Source organism: Vulpes vulpes, chromosome 7 (genome assembly GCF_048418805.1).
Source record: "Vulpes vulpes isolate BD-2025 chromosome 7, VulVul3, whole genome shotgun sequence".
NCBI lineage: Eukaryota > Metazoa > Chordata > Mammalia > Carnivora > Canidae > Vulpes > Vulpes vulpes.
Genome location: NC_132786.1, coordinates 45,548,276 through 45,570,792, shown reverse-complemented (window position 1 = coordinate 45,570,792; position 22,517 = coordinate 45,548,276). Strand labels below are relative to the sequence as shown.

The window sequence follows — 22,517 nt, the reverse complement described above, 5'->3', positions numbered from 1 at the left end:
AAATCTTTACAACCCTATCAGATTATGTCCCTAAGAGTGTTCCAAATCCACAGCTCAGAGTAATTATATCTGGTCTCCAGGATGAAATTTTCCGTGCTCCAAAAGATAAAACTGTTAAAGTGACTGTAGTAAATTCATACCAAAAAATACAACTCAACAATAAAACCTTCTAATTAGATGATGGCTCATCTTCTACAGTCCTTGAACTCTGTTAATTACTTTTCTGTCCACATGGATCAAAGATATCTCATACCTTTAAGGCAATGAATGATGATAAAAAATCTTTGCACTTCTCCATCACTTTAAAACTATGTCATTTCTGTCTTTCTCAGAGGGACAACTATAATTATTTGTTGCTCATATTATCAATTGCTACAACTGGTTTCCAGCAGTCTCTTTGCTCTATTCCTGACTGTTATACCTTTTGCTGCTGAAAAGACCTTTTTTTTAGAGTCATCAGTAGGCAGAGTGCTACTTTTTTATGTATATAAAACTGACCACAGGGCCTTGAGTACAATTTTGGAGTATTAAGTTTTTCTTAGCTGTGTCCATCTGTATAAAATAAGCACTGGGATTAGATTATATTCTAGAGGAGAGACTAGCAGAGGTCTGGGAAAAGAAAGGATCATGTTTTAGGCAGAATTATTAAGGTTTTTCGAGGGGACAGCAAAGAAACAGGAGAGGAATAAAGAACAAGGAACAGGGACTCCAGAGAGGTTTTTGGTATCCCTTGTCTTTTTTTTTTTTTAAATATATTTTTTAAAGATTTTATTTATTTATTCATGAGAGACAGAGAGAGAGAGTGAGAGGCAGAGACACAGGTGGAGGGAGAAGCAGGCTTCCATGCAGGAAGCCCGATGAGGGACTCAATCCTGGGTCCCCAGGGTCACACCCAAGACAGGCACTCAACCTCTGAGCCACCAGGCATCCAGTTATCCCTTGTCTTTTCTTTAATAAGACAGCTGGCATGTTGAAGAATAATGACCAGCTAAGGTTGACTACAGATCAGTTTCCCATACTAGAGTTCCTATTACTGTTTGTGTAAGAGGCAGGGACCCGGCTTGAGAAGGTGTGAAAACAGTAACTGAGGAACAGTAACTGGATTTGAATCAGACAGAGGCAAGTAAAATATCTGTGAGGCAGGAAAGGTAGTTCCTAAAGCATAACTAGTAGGACCTTGCTTTTCCTACCCCTCCTAAGATGATTATTTATATACCGCAAAAAAAGTTGTAAACTTTTTATATAGTCTACAAGTTATAAACTATAGAAGTTACAAATTTTCTGCACTAAACTGTATGTACTATATACGTTTTTCATGTCTCCTTTTTGTATAATTACTTTCTAAATCTGTTTCAGAGTTTTTAAATCCAAGTACAAATTTGGATTAATTTTTCCTTTAAGGGAAAATTTGAATATAGTAAAAAATTCAGTAATATATGTTCAAGTATCTAATAGTTTACCTTCTCTTTTTCTTTCCCCTAAATTAAAATCCTACCTAGTTTCTAAGGCCTAACTTTATTCTTTCCCTTTACTGAATTATAGAACAGATCTACCATCTATTTGGTTATTTATCATATATATTGCCGTGTTACTTATTGCCATGTTACTTAAAAACTTTCCCCATGCAAGTCCTATCTCCCCTCAAATACTGTAATTTTCTTGAGGAACTAGTTCATTCATTCATGACATATTTACTAAATAACTACTGCATGCCAGTACATAATCATGTGTCCTCTACCTAATATTGCAGAGCCAGATTTACTTACATGATGAATTGTTCAGATGTTGATCTCGAAGTGTATGAAGTTCTCCAAGTAGTTTGTCCATTTTTTGTTTCTTTTCCTGTAATACTCTCATTTTGCTAAACAGTTGTACTTTCTCATCAGGTAAGTGTTCTGAAACTGATGGATTCCTGCTCTGGGATACCTCCCTAGTTAATGAAAGACTTTCTGCTTGTCTTCTATTGTCTGGAACAGTTGGAGGCTTATTTAAAATAAAAAAAGAAGACGAAGACCATCAAAGTAATTAAAGGTTTCATTCTCCTTTTAAAACACATTAATACTCTCCATAAAAAGCAGTAAATATTTGTCTAGGTTGTGCTGGTGGGTAAGCATATGCCTTTCCAATTCCAAAGTTACACACTATTTCCTAATGTGCCACTATAACATATATATGGTTCTATGGACACACATAACTACATAGTGGTCTTGAATTCACTAGACTGAATTACTATCTGGATCTAAATTAAGTGCTAAAAATGTCATACATTGTCATACATTCTGAAATTAAACTTAAGAACTTTCTCCAAAATTGTTAGTAAAATGTTTAAGGACAGATATTCAAATATAACCTAAGCTTTAGAGGTTAAGATAACCATACAGAATCACTGAGAGGGAAAAAGAACATATTATCTAGTAGCACACAAAAAGAAAGTTTCACTCATCACTCCATTCAAAGTAGATTTTCCTCTGATTTAGTGTTTCTCCAACTGTAGTCCCCACACTGCCAGCAGTGGAATCCCACGGTGGGGAAGCCCACCTCAAATATATGAATCATACATACTTTTGGGGGTGAGGGGATCCCACTGATCAGAAAACTACCTTTTCTTCTTTTTTTTTTTTAAACAAAACAAAATGCCAAGTGATATTTATGCTTAGTGAAGTTTGGGAACCACTGGTTTAATTACTATGATTTTAAACTCAGCTACACTAAAAATAAATTACCTGAGAATCACGAAGCTGATTATGAAAACGCTGAATTAAATCATTCAATTCTTCATTTAGTTCAGAGGTGATACTAACTCCAGATACGCTACCTGTAGTTTCTGTTACAACTGGAAAGAAAATTAACCATTCATTAAAGCAAAAAAAAAAAATCAACAGATCTTTTCAATTTCTGTGAAGCTAAAAATAAATTCTAGAGGGATAAAAATGAATAAAAAAAAATCTTACCTAATAATTTAAAACTAAATTACCTAATAATTTAAAACTAACACAGATTTACCTCCCAAGCAATCATTTTAATAGAAATTTCCATCTAATCTGAAAACAGAGACAAAGAAAACTCTGATATAGTGGTTTGTCTTTTTCTGTCCCATCCAATTAAGAATAGTGACTCAATGGAGCCCGGAGAGGACAGGCCTATCATACTGGGTGAGGGGAGTGGCAAGGAGAGTGGTTAATCTGAAAAAACACAGCTGATACTGACAGGTCTCAATCCTTACTTCTCCCAACAGAATCAAGACAGGGGCTGGCAAACTTTTCCTAAAGATTCAGATAGTACATGTGTTAGGCTTTGTGGAAATACAGTTTTTGTCCCAACTACCCAACTCTGCTATTGCAGGGAAAAAGCAACCACAAATATATAAACAAACAAGCATGGATATATGCCATAAAACTTTATTTTACACAGTGGGCCAAATCCAGCTGGCCACAGCTTGCTGACCTTTGCAGAACAGATAATTTACTAAGTAGCTGCATATGATACAACTCATACTACAAGACCATAGTCTTTATCTTCCTATGGCAGTATGCCTGAGGCAGTATTCTGAACACAATTTTGATAATGGTTACTGCTCTACTACCCAACCAACCCTTGCTTATCCTTTCCAGTTCTAAAACAGACACTGGCTATAAATTGTTTTATTTTATTTTTTTAAGATTTTATTTATTCTTGAGAGACAGAGAGAGAGAGAAAGAGAGGCAGAGACACAGAGGAGAAGCAGGCTCCATGCAGAAGCCTCATGTGGGACTCGATCCTGGGACTTCAGGATCATGCCTGGGGCCAAAGGCAGGCGCCAAACCACTGAACCACCCAGGGATCCCCCAATACCTTCTGTTTTAAAGAAACATATTAGCCTTTTCAATAAGAAGTTAGAATTACAGGGCTAAACAGAATCCCAAGTATCTAGTGCAAACTCTACTTTGAAAAGAAATAAATTCCAGTGTAGATAACTAAAACATTGCTAATTCAGTAAAGAACTCTCCCATGACTATTATTTTGCCTTGCTTACATACAAGAAGATTAAATACTATCATTCTAGTTTTTTTACAAGAAATCTCATAAATACAAGAGAAAATATTTCAAAATTACTAACCTAAAATTCTTTTTGAAATAATATAAAAAACAAATTTAATCTTAAACTCTTGTTCATTCTCCTGGTGCCTGCCTCATTAACTTCAAAGAAAAAGGAAAGGTTCATATATTCAGAAAAAGACAACCTCTAACCTAGAATTCAAGAAATCTGACCTTTCTAATATTTCATATTAGTACAGGCAAGTCACAAACTCTGTGTTAGAGCTCCTTCTCTACAAAATAAGACTAAGAGAAAAAACTCTGATGACTAATCTACAATTTTGTGATAATCAAAATGAGATGATGTAAACCTAAGTATTTCAAATAACATCACCACCTCAGGCAAATCTCTGAAATCTAGATCTTGGAAAATATTTAAAATATTTAAAAGGTAAGTCATTAGCCATTAACTAGTATTAATCATTGTTTAAATATTTTATTCTAAATTATCTATTTCCTAAATATAAATGTAAAAGCTAATGAGCTCTGGACTTTTCAATGGAAAAATGAGTTGAAAAAAATATGTAATCACTTCTATATATTACACATACATGTTAAAGATACACAATTATATAATTATTACAAAAGAGTAAGTTACTTGCAAGCCATAAAGTTCCATATGAAAATGCATAATTAAATTATATGTAACAGAGATCAGAGAGCTAAGCCACTGGACTAGGTGTGGACAGCAGCATAAATGGAGTAGTAACAAGGTAACCTCAGTGAGGACCTAAAATATAAAATAGTTCACAGGAAATAAATTATTAGTACCCTAGGATAACAGACTGGAAAATATACCTTAGTTTTACTGAGTTTTAATAGGTGACAAGTTGTTTTCAACTTCATGAAAAATTAAACAGGTTTGAAGATGATAAAACAAACTATAAATTTAGATTCAATACTAAAGAATTCAATGCAATTTCTACCTAAATGATACATGGCTATAAAGGAAGAAGAAAAAGTGAAAAAAATAAAAAAGTTTGAGTCTCAGAAAAGCTATATATAGAATATAAATACAGTTCAAAGGAACTAGTGTATACAACTGAGCACCTGACACGACAAAGCTACTATGGACATCAGAAGCTAAAGCAGCTCTACAAATATACTCACTGTCTCCCTTGAGGTTTTGACCTTCCCTTGGTAGGCTAGAAAAGTATGGCAATCCCAAGTGAATAGAGTACAGAAAGGGGGGAAAAAAACCATGAAGAGCCCTATCAATGCAAGGTACAAAAACAGAACTACAGCCTGCCCCTTTTACCTCTTAAGGGTACTCTCTGATGAAAAGGAGAGCGAGCTGGCTGGCTGCCCGGTACAGTATGATGGCCAGGTGTTGTCCCTGCAACCTTTTCTGCATAACCAGAGATAGAAAAGCACAGGACAGTGTAAGCCTCATATGTAGGTTTCTAAACTAGTCAACAATCAAGATCTGATTATATAATAACCAGCATCCACCTTGCAATACCATTATTGAGACTTGCTTATAACAACATGCTAGGCTGTAGCATACCAGAATCATCCATCACAGCAATAGCTTGCTCTGCTTTGTGCTGCAGAGCAAGAAGAGCAGCCTGTCTTCCCTGCAGAGCTCTCAGTTGCTCCTGCTGTTGTAACATCCTTTTTAATAAGTCATGCTGTTTCTTCAAATTTTCTATCTCTTCCATAGGCTCCTGCTGAGGATCTCTGGCCTGGAAAATAAGACCAACAATACTTATATCTGATCATTAAAATTCATACTCTTGTTTCAACTACCAATGGCATAGCACAGACATAGAAGATAAATTAGTATTAAATACACAATCCCAGATACAGTTTTAGTAGACTTGAAGAGTAAGAATAAAATGATGACATAGAGATAGCCTGCCATGTTAAGTAGCTAGATAATTTCACAGTAAAAGATAAGCAACAGCTTAGCATGAAGAGAAATTAACCAAGATAAAAAAGGAAGTCAGAAGGTCAAAAAAGAGCGCACGCACGTGAGCACACACAAGTGTGTGCACTTATAAGGCTACTATTCACACACACACACAAATCCAGGCCTTACAGCAAAGGAAGAATAGATCATACCAGGTTAATATCCTAAAATATCCTTGAAGATCAGACTAAAAAAACATATTGCCCCACTTCTAGAAGCAATATTAAAAAACACTAATAAACAAAAACAAACCTACTATTTTCTAATCAAGGACAAAAATTGCAGAAACACATTTTTACTTGGCAACTTGATGTAAATAGCTTTCATTTACTTGCATCTCATTCTATAAGCATAAAATAAAGCAGAAAACTTCATATTTTGTATCCAAGATTTTATGTTTTCTCTTAAAATATGCTCATTTAGCTGAGTCTGAGAACATAACGAAGTAGAAAGACTATGATTGGAATATTTGATGTAGAAATCAGGGAAGCCCAGTCAGTGCTGCCTCAATCCTGTACTGACTGACTAGACTTCATGAACATGGAAGATAAGTAACTATCTTGGTCAAATCAGTACTTATTGAAGATTTTCCCGTTGTCTTGAATTGCCAAAAAAATTAAAGCCCTTTTCAAGTTAACTTCTATGTACTCAGTTCTCTCCCAACATTATGCAAGCCAAAAAAAAAAAAATGTATATGTATATATATATATGTGTGTGTGTGTGTGTGTGTGTGTGTATATATATGCAAGCAGAGTTAGGGTTGCTAACATTTACATTCATCATTCATTCCTGTCAAAATTTGTCTTAGTTCTGGTTTATTCCAATTTAAAATCCTCCCATTTCAAAAATACGTAGTTCAGACCTCAAGGTAACCTTAAAGCTATCTAATTTTAAAGCGTTTAACTAAATAACATTCTGGAGTTTTACCCTTTAAAAAGCAAATTTTTAAAAAGAACTTTAATCCTTGTTAGTCACATTTATTTGCAAAACTCTGATACTCAAATTGTAAAGATTTCTGAGCTTTTTAAGTAAACACAATTATCTTCAAATTTTTCACTAATCCAAAAATGAATTCTCAAATTTTGAAATTAGTAGTTTATTACTGTTTAATAAACTCTGCATCCATATAAGTAACATTTCAAACTAATACTCAGAAAATCTGAGCTGAGGGAGGCAAGAAGTGACTACAGTAAAATATAGAGAAAATGAGAAAATGGAAAAAAAAATACCTAAGGATTAGAACATGCCAAACAGATGGTGCATGGAATAGAAATCCAAAAGAGAAGCGAAGAATATATTCACCCTTCAAACACATATTTTCACTTTCACTTAAACTTTTTGAGTCACCTCCAACATGTACATTTTTAGTTTACAGATAAAAAAATATCTTAGACATGAACTCCAAAGTTGCATACAGGTAACAGTCCAACTTCAGAAAACTCTTATCTTCCTTTCCTCTAGTCAAGAGGTTCCTCCAATCATTATTCATGATCCAAATATACATTTGTAACTTTAAAGTACTTCAGAAAATATGTACTCCATTTTTTTTTTTCATGTGAAAAAGGTGAGGAACTATAAGTCCAGAAGATAAAGCTGTGATTTATCCAATTATCTCAGTTAGGGCAAGTCAGGTTCCTAAGTTGTAGGTTAGTGTTTTCCACACCAGACGCTTGCCCCAAAATTACAGGCTTTACATGGTTTTAAATACAAACACCTAAGACACAATGTCTGAGGAAACAATCTGGTTTGGGAGACAAAATTAGGCCACGTGAAATAACTAGAAATGATGAAAATAATACCAGAAAAAAGAGAGCAGATAATATCAATAAAAGCTTTATAAAGTTTCTAAAAGCTGCAAGCAAATGTGCAGGAAAGAGAGCATGGAAAAATGATGAGGGCATGGGTACTTGCGGAAGACTTCTTTTTTAAAATTATGCTAAGTGTTATGTCTATAAAATATTCCATAGAATGGATTCTGTCTTATAAGCAGCTGGAGAATATCAACCATTTCCTATCAAGCTGCAACTCACAAGGCTGCCCTTGAATCTCAACTTTTTTCATTCTTTCCTAACAGAAAATGGTATTTTAAAAGGATAAGTAGGGAATGAAGGTGAGGTTGGGACAACACAATTCTGCACAGCAGAGGAAAAATAAAGTCAGTTGGCGAGAATGAGTGTTTTCCTAATAAAAAAAAAATACTATGAACAGAGTATTCAAAGAACTACCCTAGAATAGCTGTAAGAATCGAAAGATTAAAGAGAATCAAATTGAATAACCTCCAATAAAAGAGTTCAGTAAAGAGTAATATTCACTTATAAGGCTACTATTCAAGGAAACTGAAAAACAGAAAAATGGAAAAATGGTTTTTAAAAATAAATATATCACCTTAGAAAAAAAGAAAAACTGGCAGATATGATACTATGCTGTAGTTACTTCAAAAGTTCTGTTTGTCACTGTTCAGAAGACTTAAAGAGAACAAAAAGTTCCAAAGAATATTTATTGTATAACACTTTCTCTTTTCCAATGCTACTAGTTTTAAAAAATAATCAGCTACTTAATTTACTCTTCTATTGTATTGGGCACCTTTTGCTTACTACTTCATAGTAAGATCATTTTAGCTGATTTCAAACAGTATCCTCAAATTCTTATAGGAGCCGGGGGGAAAAAAAAACTGCAAAAATACTTAGAGGCTTTGTTGTTTCCGAACAGCAAGAAAAAAGTGTATGTACATAACAAAATAAAGACTAATCTTAGTTAATACAAGCTACTAAAAAAAACATAAGAAATTAGTATAATCTATACTTAATAGAATTTTATTCTTGCCAAATGGGTATGAACGCTTTTTTATAAATGCTTTCACTGAAACTTGTTTTAAGTGTACTACACAAAGAGCGGTCTTTATACCTTTCCTGAGGGTCTTTATGCAAATCACGGAAAATTAAAAGAATATTTGGAGCAAAAATTGGAGGAAATAAACCAGCAGAAACAATTAACAAACAGGTCAACTCTTTTAAGTATTTTTCTAAAAAAGAAAGAGAATGGAAAAGGTTTTCATTTTCAACAAGAACAAAAATATACACTACAAAAGGAAAAAAGGGGAAAAAAAGCACTATAAAAATACTTCATTCTTAGAAAAACAGGGAAACTAATAGCTTACTCCATTTTTTTTTTTTTTAATGAATGACTGCAAGAATTAAAACAAAACTTAAAAGTACCATGTTCATCCATGAATACAAATATCAAGAAATAAAAGGCAACTAATGGTTAAGGTTTAAGAATGTTCTGAGTTCTCAACAGCAAAAAAAGAAAATGGATTAAGTCCTTTGTTAACACAAATTAGATACGGCTGCCACACATAACCCATGGAGTATAAGAAAGCAGAGAAGAATAAAAACACTAAGGGAGAGCATTTTTACTAGGGCGAATTACAATATAATTAGCCATGTTAATAACATATTTACATATATTTAAGAGTAATAGCAACAACAGAAAGGCAAATAAGGAAGAGGAAATGTGAACAAGAGGGGCTCATTTTAGAGACTTCCCAAATTAATATTGTGAAATATACCTTTGAGGGAAATCCACGTTTTCGGTTATATTTCCTATCAGGCCTCAGTTCCCTGTCACTCTGAGGAGGTCTGTCACCTTTCCCTTTTGGACTTGTGGTAACGTCAATGTCTGAAACCTGTTCTTGTGAAGCTGAATTCCCTAGTTTGTCCTCAATGCACGGCCGAATTCTCAGACTAAAAGATTCCTCCTTTATTAAATAGTGTAGCATATTAATTTCTTAACACAAACTCCTGTTTAACATACAAGCCAGCCTTGTGAATAAATACAAAAATTTTACCAGTCCATCTCTTTAAAAATCAATCCACCCTCCCCCAAGTGGCAATAAACTTAGACTTTTAAATTTTTGTAGACTAGACTAATGCTTACTATAATCAAGTATCATATTATATCCTAGGCAATTTCCAAACTATACAACTGAAGCACATTTTAATATTTATTCTGTTATTAATATCAACTTTCATTATGTCATTTTATGCTTAAAAAAATTCTCATCATGGTGAACACTTTATATGCTAGTATATAAATCAAAATAATAAACTATACCATTTCCCACCCCTCCCCAACAGAATTCCTTTACCCACATTCCCCAACTCTTCCATTTCTGCTAGAATGAAATACGAGGAAAAAAATTATTCTCAGCAAAAAAAAAAAAAAAAAAAAAAAAAAAATTATTCTCAGCACCACTGTAAACAGACAAACAATTTCCCCACAACAGAATCTATTTTCAACAGTTGTTTGAATCAAGTCCTATGAATATCTATCTCCTGGTGAAAATATATAGGACAAAAAATTCAAATTTCCTCTTCAAATTAGGAAGGGCAGGGAAGAGAAAGGATGCAGGTAAGAAACTATGCAGGCCAATACTAAAAGGAAACAAACCCTCAAATTTCTCATGCTGAATGGTATTTTGGAACGTATCTCAGAAACAAAAGATAGACACACATGGTCATCATTTCATAAGAAAAGCTTTACCGGTAATAGGTTTTGAAGTTAACTAGTGCATGGTTATAGTTGCACCTGCTAAAATAAAAACGCTTAGAAAGCATGTTTTGAAGCACACTACCTTCTATGAACTAAGTTTATTTTACAAAGCTTTCCTCAAAGTTCTGTAAATCCCTGATTATTTTTCCAAAAGATAGTATTTTGATAAAGTTCATTTTACAGAGTTAGAAATTGTATTTTTCTCACCGTGAATAAATCATAATGTAAATGGTACCCTGTACAAACTTCATCTCCGTATTTCAGGTCATCTAGTTTTGCTACAGTTCAAAGCTAGCCCAAGATATGAAAAATCCTAGTGGCCTTCAAATGAGTCCTCAATAGCAAAAGAACTTGGACTCTTCCAAGAGACAATATACTTAGTAATGATACTTTGTACTTCTAGCTCTTATATCCATGATGAAGTTTAACTTTCCCAATGCTTCTTAAAATGAGTAAAGCTGTGCTTAATGAAACCAATAGATCTGCAAACAGATCACAAATCATTAGATTTTCAAATCAACCATGAAAACATTTAATGTCACTAAGTAAAACTTTAATACTTCCACGTTTAAAAAGAATATATACAGCATTAACAATTTGAGGGTTTCTTCCCTGAAATATACTTTTCATTAAGGAATGCCTATAAAAGATATCCTCTTGAAAAATAGGGGAAAAATTTAAATCTTCATTTCCAGCACTTTTAATTACCAAAAAGCCGCTTACCGTGGTATCTGAAGCCTCAGACTGCACATCTATGTTTAGCGATGTGCTCTCAGCTACAGAACCAGATCCCACAGCTGAATCTATAGTCCGAACATCCTCCTCCTCATTTTCTCTAGCCTGAAATATTTTAGTGGTATAAATCATACAACTATTAAAAAGGGCAAGAAAATGTTATAATGGATGGCACAATTTTTTGAAAACATATTAACTCCTCTGGGGTGGAATCAGAATGTCATCAGTATATGTATACACTAATAATACCAAAAATATAATTCAATATATCACTTAAAAGGTCCAAAACTTACAAGGATTTTTTGAAGAAATTTCATATATGACTTTTCTTGTTCTTTAAGGTGATCTATTAGATGAGTAAGGCGTTCAACATTAGCAGATCTTTCATTTTTCTCTACAAGATCTTCCCGCATGGAACTAGCTTTAGTAATATAATCACGAATCTGAACGAGCCTGCTTACAATCTGCATGAAAAACATTTGGGAGTAAAAAAAAAAAAAAAAAAAAAGCATGAAAATAAAGAATATGTAAAACTGAATATAATGCATTTCACAGCAACACTTCTACATATTTTTTTATTTCAAATATAGTAACCAAAGATGTGTCTAGGTTTTATCATTTGAATTCATACATGGAAAAGATCTGAATCATATTTAGAATTTAACCAAAAAATAACTGTGAATTTAAAATTTTCAATAAATAAATTTCACAACTGGTTTTAATTTATATTACCTAAAAAATTTTATTTACAGAACTGCATGCCTTTAAACTGCTACTGATGTAAATTTTTTCTAATGTTTACTTTTTCCTTATAAGTATAATAAATACTTTTTTGAAAGTACTTATAATGATTTAAGAAAATTCTTAAAACAATCTATTACTCACATCGTAACTCCTCTCTACTAAAAATTGGCAACACAGACACTGGCAGGTAAACAGAAGACTTTAATTTACAATATGCCATTTCTACAATCATTTTGGGTAAAAAGAAATTTATACTAGATTGAATAAATCTGAGAGATTAATGAGGAGAGTCTGGAAATACCTAACTAAAATTCCTATATGCATAACTCAATAAAAATTTCTTAATATTTCTGCTTTGAAGTTCGTGAAAGGAGAAAGAGTGAAAGAAAACATTTTTCACCTGGCTGCTCTCCATTGCAGGCTCTCCTCTTCCATCTTCTTCAGAGACTTGACAGTTTTGCAAAAGATCATTACTTAAAGCGGAAGCAAACAACTCTTTACATTGTGTTGACCCAATCATTTCTCTCTTTGGAGGACTTATAGCAGCATCTTTGCTCTTGTTAGTATTAATCTGCATAGGCAAAAAGTTGAAGGGCTTTCGGTTCTCACTAAGCTGACGTTTGTTGTTAGCAGCTGTTGCTCTCCCTTGAGAATCGCTTCCAATGCTTCTCTACAAATGAAAAAGAAACCAAATCCCACAAACATTAATTTTTCAATAATTAAAAAAAATGCCAATGTTCTTAGTTTCACCATCAGATATTGATTCAGGAAGTAAACATAAAACAGCTCTGTCCGAAGATTCAAAAAAGATTCAAATCTACAAAAAAAGCCTTTTACTAAAATATCAAAATTTGATCAACAACTCCTCTTATTCCTCATTTTGTCAGACAGAATTCAACTGATGAATATGAGGAAAATCAATCTAAATGAAGTACCAGGACTACGAACTGTATTTATAACTTACATTGCTAATCATACTTGTTTACCAAATTCTGTATGGGCTATGGACCCAATGAGTAGATCTTAATTAATATAAACATTAGCATTAGAATCTCTCTAGATGAAGCACTGCCTGAAAAACTGCTCAGCTCAGTGCCTGGTATGTAGTAAATGTTCAGTAACTGGTAAATAGACAACTAAATGGCAGATGATGACCACCATCATCGTACCAGACTTGAACATAGCTTTATGCATATTTGGTAAACTGTTTCTCTCTCTAAAGCACATATGTCGACAATAAAACATCTGTTAAGAGTTCATTATCATTATCATTATCAAGTTCCAAATTTTATTCCAGTGATTATAACCAACCACAGTTTTATTTTAAATTTGAGGTAAACAAATAAATAAATAAATAAATAAATAAATAATAGATAATTAGATAGATAAATTTGAGGTAATCTAGAACATCCCACACTTAGCCAATGATAAATATTCTAAACTGGATCTTCCCTGTTGCTTAATAGCAATCTTACTCACTTACTAACATGTAAAATTTAGTTTCATGATGAAATGATTTACATTAGTCATAGAGTAGAAGTAATAAATAAAATCACAAAAGAGTTGTCCTTAGCAAGTTTAGAAACAAAGCCTTTGTTGTCCTCCAAAGCACATAATACCACCACCACCAATTAAAATTCTTTCCATATACGAAGAAATTAAGAATAAGGAAATAAAGAGCTCACTTTTTATTCTTAAGACAAATTATTAAACCCATTCTAAATATTTCCCATAGTTATAACTTCATTTTTAAAATACTTCACAAACCTGATCTAAATCACTGAAGTTTATCCGCTGTTTAAGTTTCTCTAGTTCGGCCTGCTCTGGGACAGACATCTGAGTCACATATCTACTATGTGGAAACGAATGTGGAGTCTTTGTTCTTCGCCTTCCCACTCCTGGTGATGACTCCGGAGAAATATCATTAGTTACCCTTTTATCACTTTCTACACCAAACTTTTTCTTATTCTTTTCTGATGATTTATTTGCTTTCTTCTGTTGGCCACCCCAATCCTTTAAAAAAGTAAAGGCACAGGTTAATCCAGCCTCTGTCAAACCAGGAAAGTAATTTTATATGCTTAAAAATTTTTAGTCAGTCTTAAAGATAAAAATGACAAAAACATTTTTCACATAAACATATAGCCTCACAGACATTTACTTCTACTACTGTGTTTTCTTTCCCCCCGTTACATCTAACCTAAACTTCACAGATGGTCCTTCAGAAAATAATTACTTTCTATCATAGATTTTTAACAAACATAAATCCCAAAATCCAACCACAGACTCAGTCTGAATATTTTCAAAAGCATTTTCTAAAATGGCTACCTACTATTTATAAATTGGATAGTGAAAATAATTATGGATACCTTTACTGGCCTCCTTTAAAAACAGTGTATAAGAAGACAGATCTAGAATCAACTTGGATCCTAAAGTAATTATTGTTACCTGAAGAAATGTTCACTGTGTGACCCTCGGCCATTTACTTAACTTCCCATAGTCTCAGTTTCCTAATCTCTAAAATAGTGACACCTTTAAAACATGATTAAAAATGACATTTATAAAATATCTACTAGCATGGTGCCTAGCATATAGTAACCAATAAACAGAACTATTCTTACTTTTCATAGACAAGAATGTACTATATAAGACCTGACATGAAATAACAAAAACGATTCATGTTTTACCAGGAAAACATTTTTTTTTTCTTTTTTTAGTTAGTTATACCCACATAACCTAGATCATTCAACAAAAAGGTCTACAAATTCTTACCTTACCCATATTGAAAGAACTGTTTAGTTTTACTACCGTACAACGCTTTGGGATACTCTCCTCATTTATAACACAACTAATTCTCTAGGAACTGTCCGCCCACCCCAATCCATGTTTGAGTGTTCTTTCCAACCTGTTGTTCAACTTACCCTACCCCTTCCTGGCCACTGATGATTGGAAAAGAGATGCATAATCTCTAATCCAAAGTGGGATAATCATACTTTAAAATTTCAAATTGGAACTAAAAGATAACTAGTCAGTATATAATTGTAGTGATAACTGAAAAACTTTAGAATGAAAGGTCAGCCATAGTACACCATATAAACCAGAGAAGAAGGATCCCTGGGTGGCGCAGCGGTTTGGCGCCTGCCTTTGACCCAGGGCGCGATCCCAGAGACCCGGGATCGAATCCCGCGTCGGGCTCCCAGTGCATGGGGCCTGCTTCTCCCTCTGCCTCTCTCTCTCTCTCTCTCTGTGACTATCATAAATAAATAAAAAATTTAAAAAAATATTTAAACCAGAGAAGAGAGAAAGCTGGTCTGCAAAAAGAAAGTTATGTTAAGCAAAAGCACTCAGAAGCAAAAAGTCAGGGCAGTGAAAGTGCAATTTTTGACAATTTTCTAGTTTTTTTCTAACCCCTTCCTAAAACCCAGCTTCATTTAATTAACTTGTTTTCCATAAAACATCTTTATACACTTAGAATAAATCTCCTTTTTGGCTTAAGCTAACTTGGGTTGATATCTGTTACCTGCAAACAAAAATGTCTTCAACTAGTTTAACAAATAGCTCAGGGCTATTTAATGTCTTGGTCAACAAGAAAAAAATGTGTTTATAAAATGTCTAAGTGAATTTGATTTGGCTAAGTCAGGGGAAAGTTTCGTTTTAACATTAGTAATTAATGACACACCATCAATAAATTATCATACCATATTGTTGAGTCGGTCATCAACACCCTCATTGCTCCAGTTTGGTAAATCCTGATCATTTATGCCTTCTTCAAAAGGACCTCCTCCTGTGGCCATCCTAGTTTTACCAATTAATTTTCTGTAAAATAAGTGAAAACATCTTTAACATATAAAAACAAACTCTAATTTTTAAATCATCTCCTGAAACTTAGTGATATAAAAGAATCTCAAAGTTTATTTTATGTAATAAAAAGTGGTGGTATCAACCACATATAGACAAATCAATTTAGCTGCCATATACACATTATGATTGACTGAAGTTAAGTTGTTGGAGTGATGGAAAGGGGAAGGAAAACTTCAAAATACCTACTATGTGTATTGGCCTGCAAGCTTTCCAGGCTATTTTATTTAATTAATTGAACACAGTCTTAAAAGGCAGAGCAATGATCATGTAGAAAAAAGTTTATAATGGCTAGAACCAAAACAGCTCTTAGGAAAAAAGCCTAATATTCCCAAAGACCTGGGAATTTGTTTGGTGTCAAAGTTTCAAAGAGGGTAGAACTGCTCTGCATGGAGAAAGGTTTGGTTTTAACAGAACATATGGTAAGCAAGATAAAGAGAAGGCAGGGAGAGAGAAAAGCAGGCCTAGGTGGGTGAATGGGCAAAAATACAGTGGCCTAAAATATTTAAGAAAAATGTTGCCTACTGCTTTAAATTGTATTGCTTCTACCTCAGTTTTCCCTAAATCTTAAATGGTCTAACAAAGTCACAATTTCTCCCCACTACAACAAAACAAAACAAAATAAGAATTTTGTGAATGTCAAGGAAGGTACTGAATTTCATACCTGGGTCAAAGAGATGAGAAACAGAAAGAGGAATGGTAGAAGCAGACGTTCAGAAGCAGAGATGATCAGCAGAAATGAGATTTCTACATAACCTTGTGGAGGACTGTGGTTTTACACTGGATGTGGAACTGCGCAGGTTGGAGAAAGACTGAGTGAAAGAGATGGGCAGATAACTTTATCTAGAATCCAAGGGGCAGAGAAAGCCATTAGTATGGTTAGAACAGGTTTCTGATTTTACAAATAACACTAATACTCAAAGAGGTTAGATAATTTTGCCAAGGTCACTCAGCTAAAAATGTCAAAAGAAATTCATATCCAAGTTGCTTTGACTATAAGATCCTAACTTATCCCATTCACTAGAGAAAAAATTAAAAGCATTACCACCCATGACAAATTAGGAATTATCTATGTTCTAATGCTAGAATATCTACTAGAATAATAGATATACATAGAGTAATAGATTACAGAGAGGTTAAATTTTTATCTCAAAAAAATGGTGATAAAATTCAACACTTAATTTGGAAAAAAAAATTTTTTTTTGAAAAAATTTTTTAAAGTACAAATACACTGATGCTTCCTTACAGTTATATGTATTATTACACTATTTGTGGGTTTTTTTAACGAGCACATATTACTTTAATAATCTTCTAAGGAGTTGAAAGAAGTATACTTTAAACCAATAGCCAATAATATTAAATTAAGACAGTAAGGACATCTCTATTAGATAAAGACCAAAATAAGAATGGCACATATCAGTTATTTAGCATTGTTTTTAACGTTCTACAAAATGGAAAAATATGAAACAGAAATATTAACACTGAGAAGACGAAAGGTGGTATTCCTAAAAAATATGCATTAAAAAACAGAGAATGTCAAAATATCACCAGCAAGCACACAGAAAATATACTGGAGAAAAATGATGCCACTTGTAATAGTGACAAAAAAAATAAAAAAAGAAAAAAAAAAGAAAACATCTAGGAATAATGTAATTTCGCCCCAAGTAAAAAAAACACCAGTAAACTATAAAACAGTGTAAGGGAAAATTCACTAAGTAGAAAAATAAACTATCTTCCCTGATGGGAAGACAATTATAAACATACCATTTTTTCTAAATATGAACTTAATGAATTCCCAAAGGGATTCTTCTTAGAATGTGACAAAACAAGTCAGTATAAAAAATTTAAATATCTGAAAAATAAAAGCAAAAGTAGCAATAGAGGTTGGGAGGGTAGAAAACTAGTCCCAAGAGATATTCAATCATACTGAGTAACTAAATGATTAGATTAGTATTAGTCCCCCCCACGAAATCCTGAAATATACCCAGTTAGAAAAATGTAATGAGGAAAAATCATCATAGCTAACACCTATTTTGTTCACTATATGCTAAGCACCATGCTAAATATTTTATAAGCATTCTGTCATGTAATCCTCATAAAAATACTATGATGTAGGATGATACAGGATTATTCAATTATTGAGACAATTTGCTAACAATTTTGAAGATTAGAGATTTCATATAGCATTTCTCAACTAGAATCCTTCATCTCAAATACAGAACACAGAAAAATGAGCTCAGTAACAATTTTTTTCAATTCTTCAAGGATGGTACATACCCAGTACCATTCCAGACATAGAAGAGGTTTTAATCCACAGTAAACAGTAGATGCCTTAAGAGCTTAATTCCCTCCCAGCTGAAAAAGGCTGCCTTATTTATACCAAACACCAAGAGAGTAAGTAGATTAAAAACAGATAAGGAAGATTTAAAAAATCAAACAACAGACAGGAAAACAGGATGGGACTTAAAAATCAAAATCTCAAAAACATGGAATGCAGAAATAAAAGGGAAAAGGTTTAACAGATTTTTTTTCGCATAAAAGTAAATCCTACGTTTGTAAAGAATAGTAAATGATAAAACGGGAAAAATCTGAAAGAATATGAAATATACTGTCAATATCTTTACCTCAAAGAATTCATGGGGGAAAAAAAAACAAAAATACATACACACACATACATACACATACATACACACACACACACACACACACCCAAACCCAAGACAGGCAAGTATACACAGGTAATTTAAAAAGAAGTCAGTAAACAGAAAATGATAAAAATATTAATGAAGTCCAACTGCAAATTAAAATAAGGGACCATTAAATTTGCTACATTACACATACTTTCTAGTCCTGATGACAGTAAAGGGAAACGAATTCTCAGTCACCATGGTGGTGAGAGTATAAACTGGCATAACCTTTCTGCAAAGTATTTTGGCAATACTGCATCAAGACCTAAAACTGAGTTTTGACCCAGTAATTCTCTCTCCACAGCTAATACAAGAAAACAACTTAAATATGGGGGGGGGGGGGGGGGGGGGAGAAGGGACTATAATGCAGGACTACGCTACAATTGTGCTAAACTGAAAACAAACTAAATGTCAAACATAGGCTGGATGCTATTTGGCAAGAGTACCCTTCAAAATATAAGTATGAAGGCTGAACGATATTGCCTGTTTATAAAATCATAGAGTATAAAAGGAAAAAAAGAAATGTAAAATTGCATATAGATTAAAAAAAACTAAGAATACATACTAAAGTGCTTACATGAAAGCAACTGTTGGTTGTGGGGGTAGGAATGTGGTAATTTTTCCTGCCTTCTCATATATTTTTAGTAATATTTTGCATTATTTTTTACACTAGAAATATATTTAAGAACTTTACAAAATAATTGATATCCATAGAGGTATGTCCAGTGAACTGAAATGACATTTAAATGAATCATTTTGCACCTATTTCCAAGATTTACCAATGTATTTTATAATATTAAAGAAAAGGTACTGCAGAAATTCCATATGCAGTAGAGGCAATACCATCTTCAAAAGTGCTAAAAGCTAACTGTAAAATATAAGTTAAATGGAAAATTATTAAGATATTCAAGTAAAACTCCTACATACCAATTTTTTCCTAAAATAGTGTATGCTAACGCTTTCTATTAGTAGAGTAATAAAATTTACTTTAAGATAAATTAAAAATATACTGGAGAGAGAATGGTTTACATTTTATTTTTATATTATGATGAATTTCCCTAAATGAAGAGCTTCTTCTAAGAACCTATTTATAGGCTACATGACTATGAACACTATTAAGGTTAAGTTTTTAAAACAGCTTATAAACTAAATATTAGTTTGGGAAAAACAGGTCAAATTTCTTAAAAATCTTTTTAAAGACTATTTACTACGTAAATCTATTGAATTTACAGAATAAATAACTGTCTATAGCTACACTGTGATGAGATAAATACTCATGAGGATAGAATAGTGACTTACTGATACTAAATGTGTTTAAAAGGCACACTCCTTAAAAATTTTTTTAAAGTTAAATAAAATAAAAATAAAAGGTATATTCCTATAGGAGTATTACTATGAAGCTAAAGAAATAATTGCATGTACATCAAAATAATAACAGCTGATTTACCTAAGAGGGCAAATTAACTCCCCCTATAAAACACAGGCAAGGGATTTCTCTTCTTCAAGCCAACCTCTCTAACCACCTTCAAGTGACCTTTAGAAATGATGCCTGTTTTTTTTTTTTTTTTTTTTAAGATTTATTTATTCATGAGACAGAGAGAGAGAGAGAGAAAGAGAGGCAGAGACACAGGCAGAGGGAGAAGCAGGCTCTATGCAGGGAGCCCAACATGGGACTCGATCCTGGGTCTCCAGGATCACACCCTGGACCGAAGGTGGCACTAAACCGCTGAGCCACCCGGGCTGCCCCTATGCCTGCCTTCTAAATTTTGTTCTATAGACACATTAATGTTATTATTCAAATAGTTTGTTATTAAACTATTATATGGGAAGACTTTTAATAATCAAAATACTAGGTATGTAGACAAGAAGACCAATTCAAGTAGGCTTCCAATGGTAGAATCAATAGGACTTCGTGATTATTATGTGGGAGATGAGGCAGTGAGAAAGCTGTTCAAGGTTGAGTCCTAGGTTTTGAGCTTGAACTGGGTGTATGATACACTCACAGTGACTGGAAAAGGAACAGGTGTTTGTTGAGAAATGATGAATTCAGTTTTAGCCATGCTGGGTTTGAGGTGAAATCTAGGCTAGAGAGAGATATGCAACTCATTCTACTAAGAAAGGTACCTGAAGTGGTACAGCAGGCACAGGGAGGAGAGAAGAGTAAGACTGTGCCCAGAGGGATACCGATATTTAACAGACAAGAAAACGGCACTAAAGGTAGAAAAAGATAGGAGGGAAACCAGGAGAGTGGGTGAAAATGTACAGAGGAGGTTATTGGTAAGAATGCCAGATGTTACTCTGTCACATTAAAAAAAAAAAAAAAAAAGTACTGGTAAGTGCCAACTTGGATTTAGCAACAAGGAGGTTACTAATGACCTTGGTACGAGCAATTACAGCAGGGTGAGGAGGGTCAATCCATTAACTGGAAAGCACTTATTGATGGGAAAGGGCAAAAATAAAGGTCACTAGGTAATTTTTTCAAGGAATTAGTCTGTGAAGGCAAACAGGCAGAGAAGGGTATAAAGAAGTTTTGTTAAAAGCATGTTTAAAATTTGTTTGCCAGGAGCTAGTAGAGAAAGATCTTGAAGATGCAGAAAAGAAAGGAGATAATATGTGGCCTCTGAAAAAGCGGGAGCAACTGGGACTCAGGGTGTTAAGGAAAATGACTAGCTTTAGACAGAGGAACACCTCTTTTGTTGAACAAAAGCAGGGCGGATGGAAGTAGATAGAGGCTAGTCAGCAGATCTGTTGGCAGGAAGCTGAGAGAGTCTCTAAGTGACATGAAGTAGAAAGAGTTGATTCTTAAATGTGAGGGTGAGACAGCAGTGTCGGAGATGTGAGAGGAGTAAAGGAGAATGGCTGTGGGCAACACTAAGGACTCAGGAGAGCAGAGAAATCACTAATCTGCAGTGTGGATTTCTTTTCCCCAGCAGTGCTCAAAAGTATTCAAAGTATTCAAAGGGTAGAAATACTCCTTTGAATCCATTCAAGGGGTGGAGAGAGATCTTGCCAGGCAGATTTATTAGAAAAACAATAAGATGGAAAAGCTGAAACCACTGGTAAACAATTAGCATAACGGATGGATGAGGAGTATGGGAAGAACTAAGGATAAAAGATTCTTCTACTTTAAACAAGCACTTTTACCCATCCTATGACCTACTAAACTAAGCTGCAACTAATTAAGTTTCATTTAGCTATTTTTGAGAGCCTTATCTGGCTCCCTTTTCTCGCAAAGGTACAAAATGCAAAAATACTATGGCATTTACAAACTTTCCATGACTGATCTTATTGAAGAAAATCCTGCCACAGGACTCTTACCATAGAAAAGTGTGTGTGTGTGTGTTCAATTACAGTATTAATTGCCACAGGAATACCTATGACTGACCTAAGGTTAATCTTTGAAATAAGAATATAAAGAAAAAAATAATCAAGTAGAGAAAAAACATTATTTTTCTAAATTCTTTAAATTCAGATATTATCTGTGAAACGGCATTAAATTACTCCTAACCATCTCTGGAAATACCATCTTGACGACTGTAAATGAAGATTTCAGAAATACTCATCCAAATAATAATGTAGGAAGTACTTTTTTTTTTTTTTAGAGTCACAAAATAACCAAAGGTGGTACTTTATATATCAGCACAAGTCTTCTAAAGTTTGTATTATTTGAAATATTTCTTTTACTTCATTTTTAATTATAAAAATACCTGGTACACGGTTTTGAAAGTCTTCATACAGTGTCCAAATGTATTAAGCACTTTTAATGGAAACTGAGAAGAAAATGAGTAAGTATTTGGTTTTAGGTGTTGTTTAGTCAGTTTCATTTGAGGAACTTCTCAATTTCTTCTCTGTGCTTAAGATGGTCAAGTACCTAAAAAAAAAAAAAAAAAAAAAAAATCACACAGGATCTTTCCCACAGCACTTTCAATTTGAGACCCTCTAGACTTTCTAGAACTTAA

At 33.5% G+C, this 22,517-nt stretch overlaps 1 protein-coding gene across 50 annotated transcripts in view; it reads right to left on the bottom strand.

The window, feature by feature from the left end:
* Positions 1 to 22,517, bottom strand: part of PCM1 (pericentriolar material 1) — an 80,330-nt gene that overhangs the window by 53,021 nt on the left and 4,792 nt on the right. For 15 of the 50 annotated variants that reach the window (XM_072763689.1, XM_072763669.1, XM_072763685.1 and 12 more), the window contains 9 exons: positions 22,266 to 22,429; positions 16,536 to 16,714; positions 15,712 to 15,829; positions 13,784 to 14,029; positions 12,417 to 12,686; positions 11,566 to 11,736; positions 5,582 to 5,759; positions 2,724 to 2,833; positions 1,767 to 1,983 (listed from right to left, as the gene is read on the bottom strand). In XM_072763689.1, the coding sequence (XP_072619790.1) occupies positions 1,767 to 1,983; positions 2,724 to 2,833; positions 5,582 to 5,759; positions 11,566 to 11,736; positions 12,417 to 12,686; positions 13,784 to 14,029; positions 15,712 to 15,807 (1,288 nt within the window). In that variant the 5' untranslated portion in view covers positions 15,808 to 15,829; positions 16,536 to 16,714; positions 22,266 to 22,429. Of the gene's footprint in view, positions 1 to 1,766; positions 1,984 to 2,723; positions 2,834 to 5,581; positions 5,760 to 11,260; positions 11,378 to 11,565; positions 11,737 to 12,416; positions 12,687 to 13,783; positions 14,030 to 15,711; positions 15,830 to 16,535; positions 16,715 to 22,265; positions 22,430 to 22,517 lie in introns of all 50 variants that reach the window. The other 35 variants (XM_072763662.1, XM_072763644.1, XM_072763652.1 and 32 more) reach the window with 3 other exon arrangements.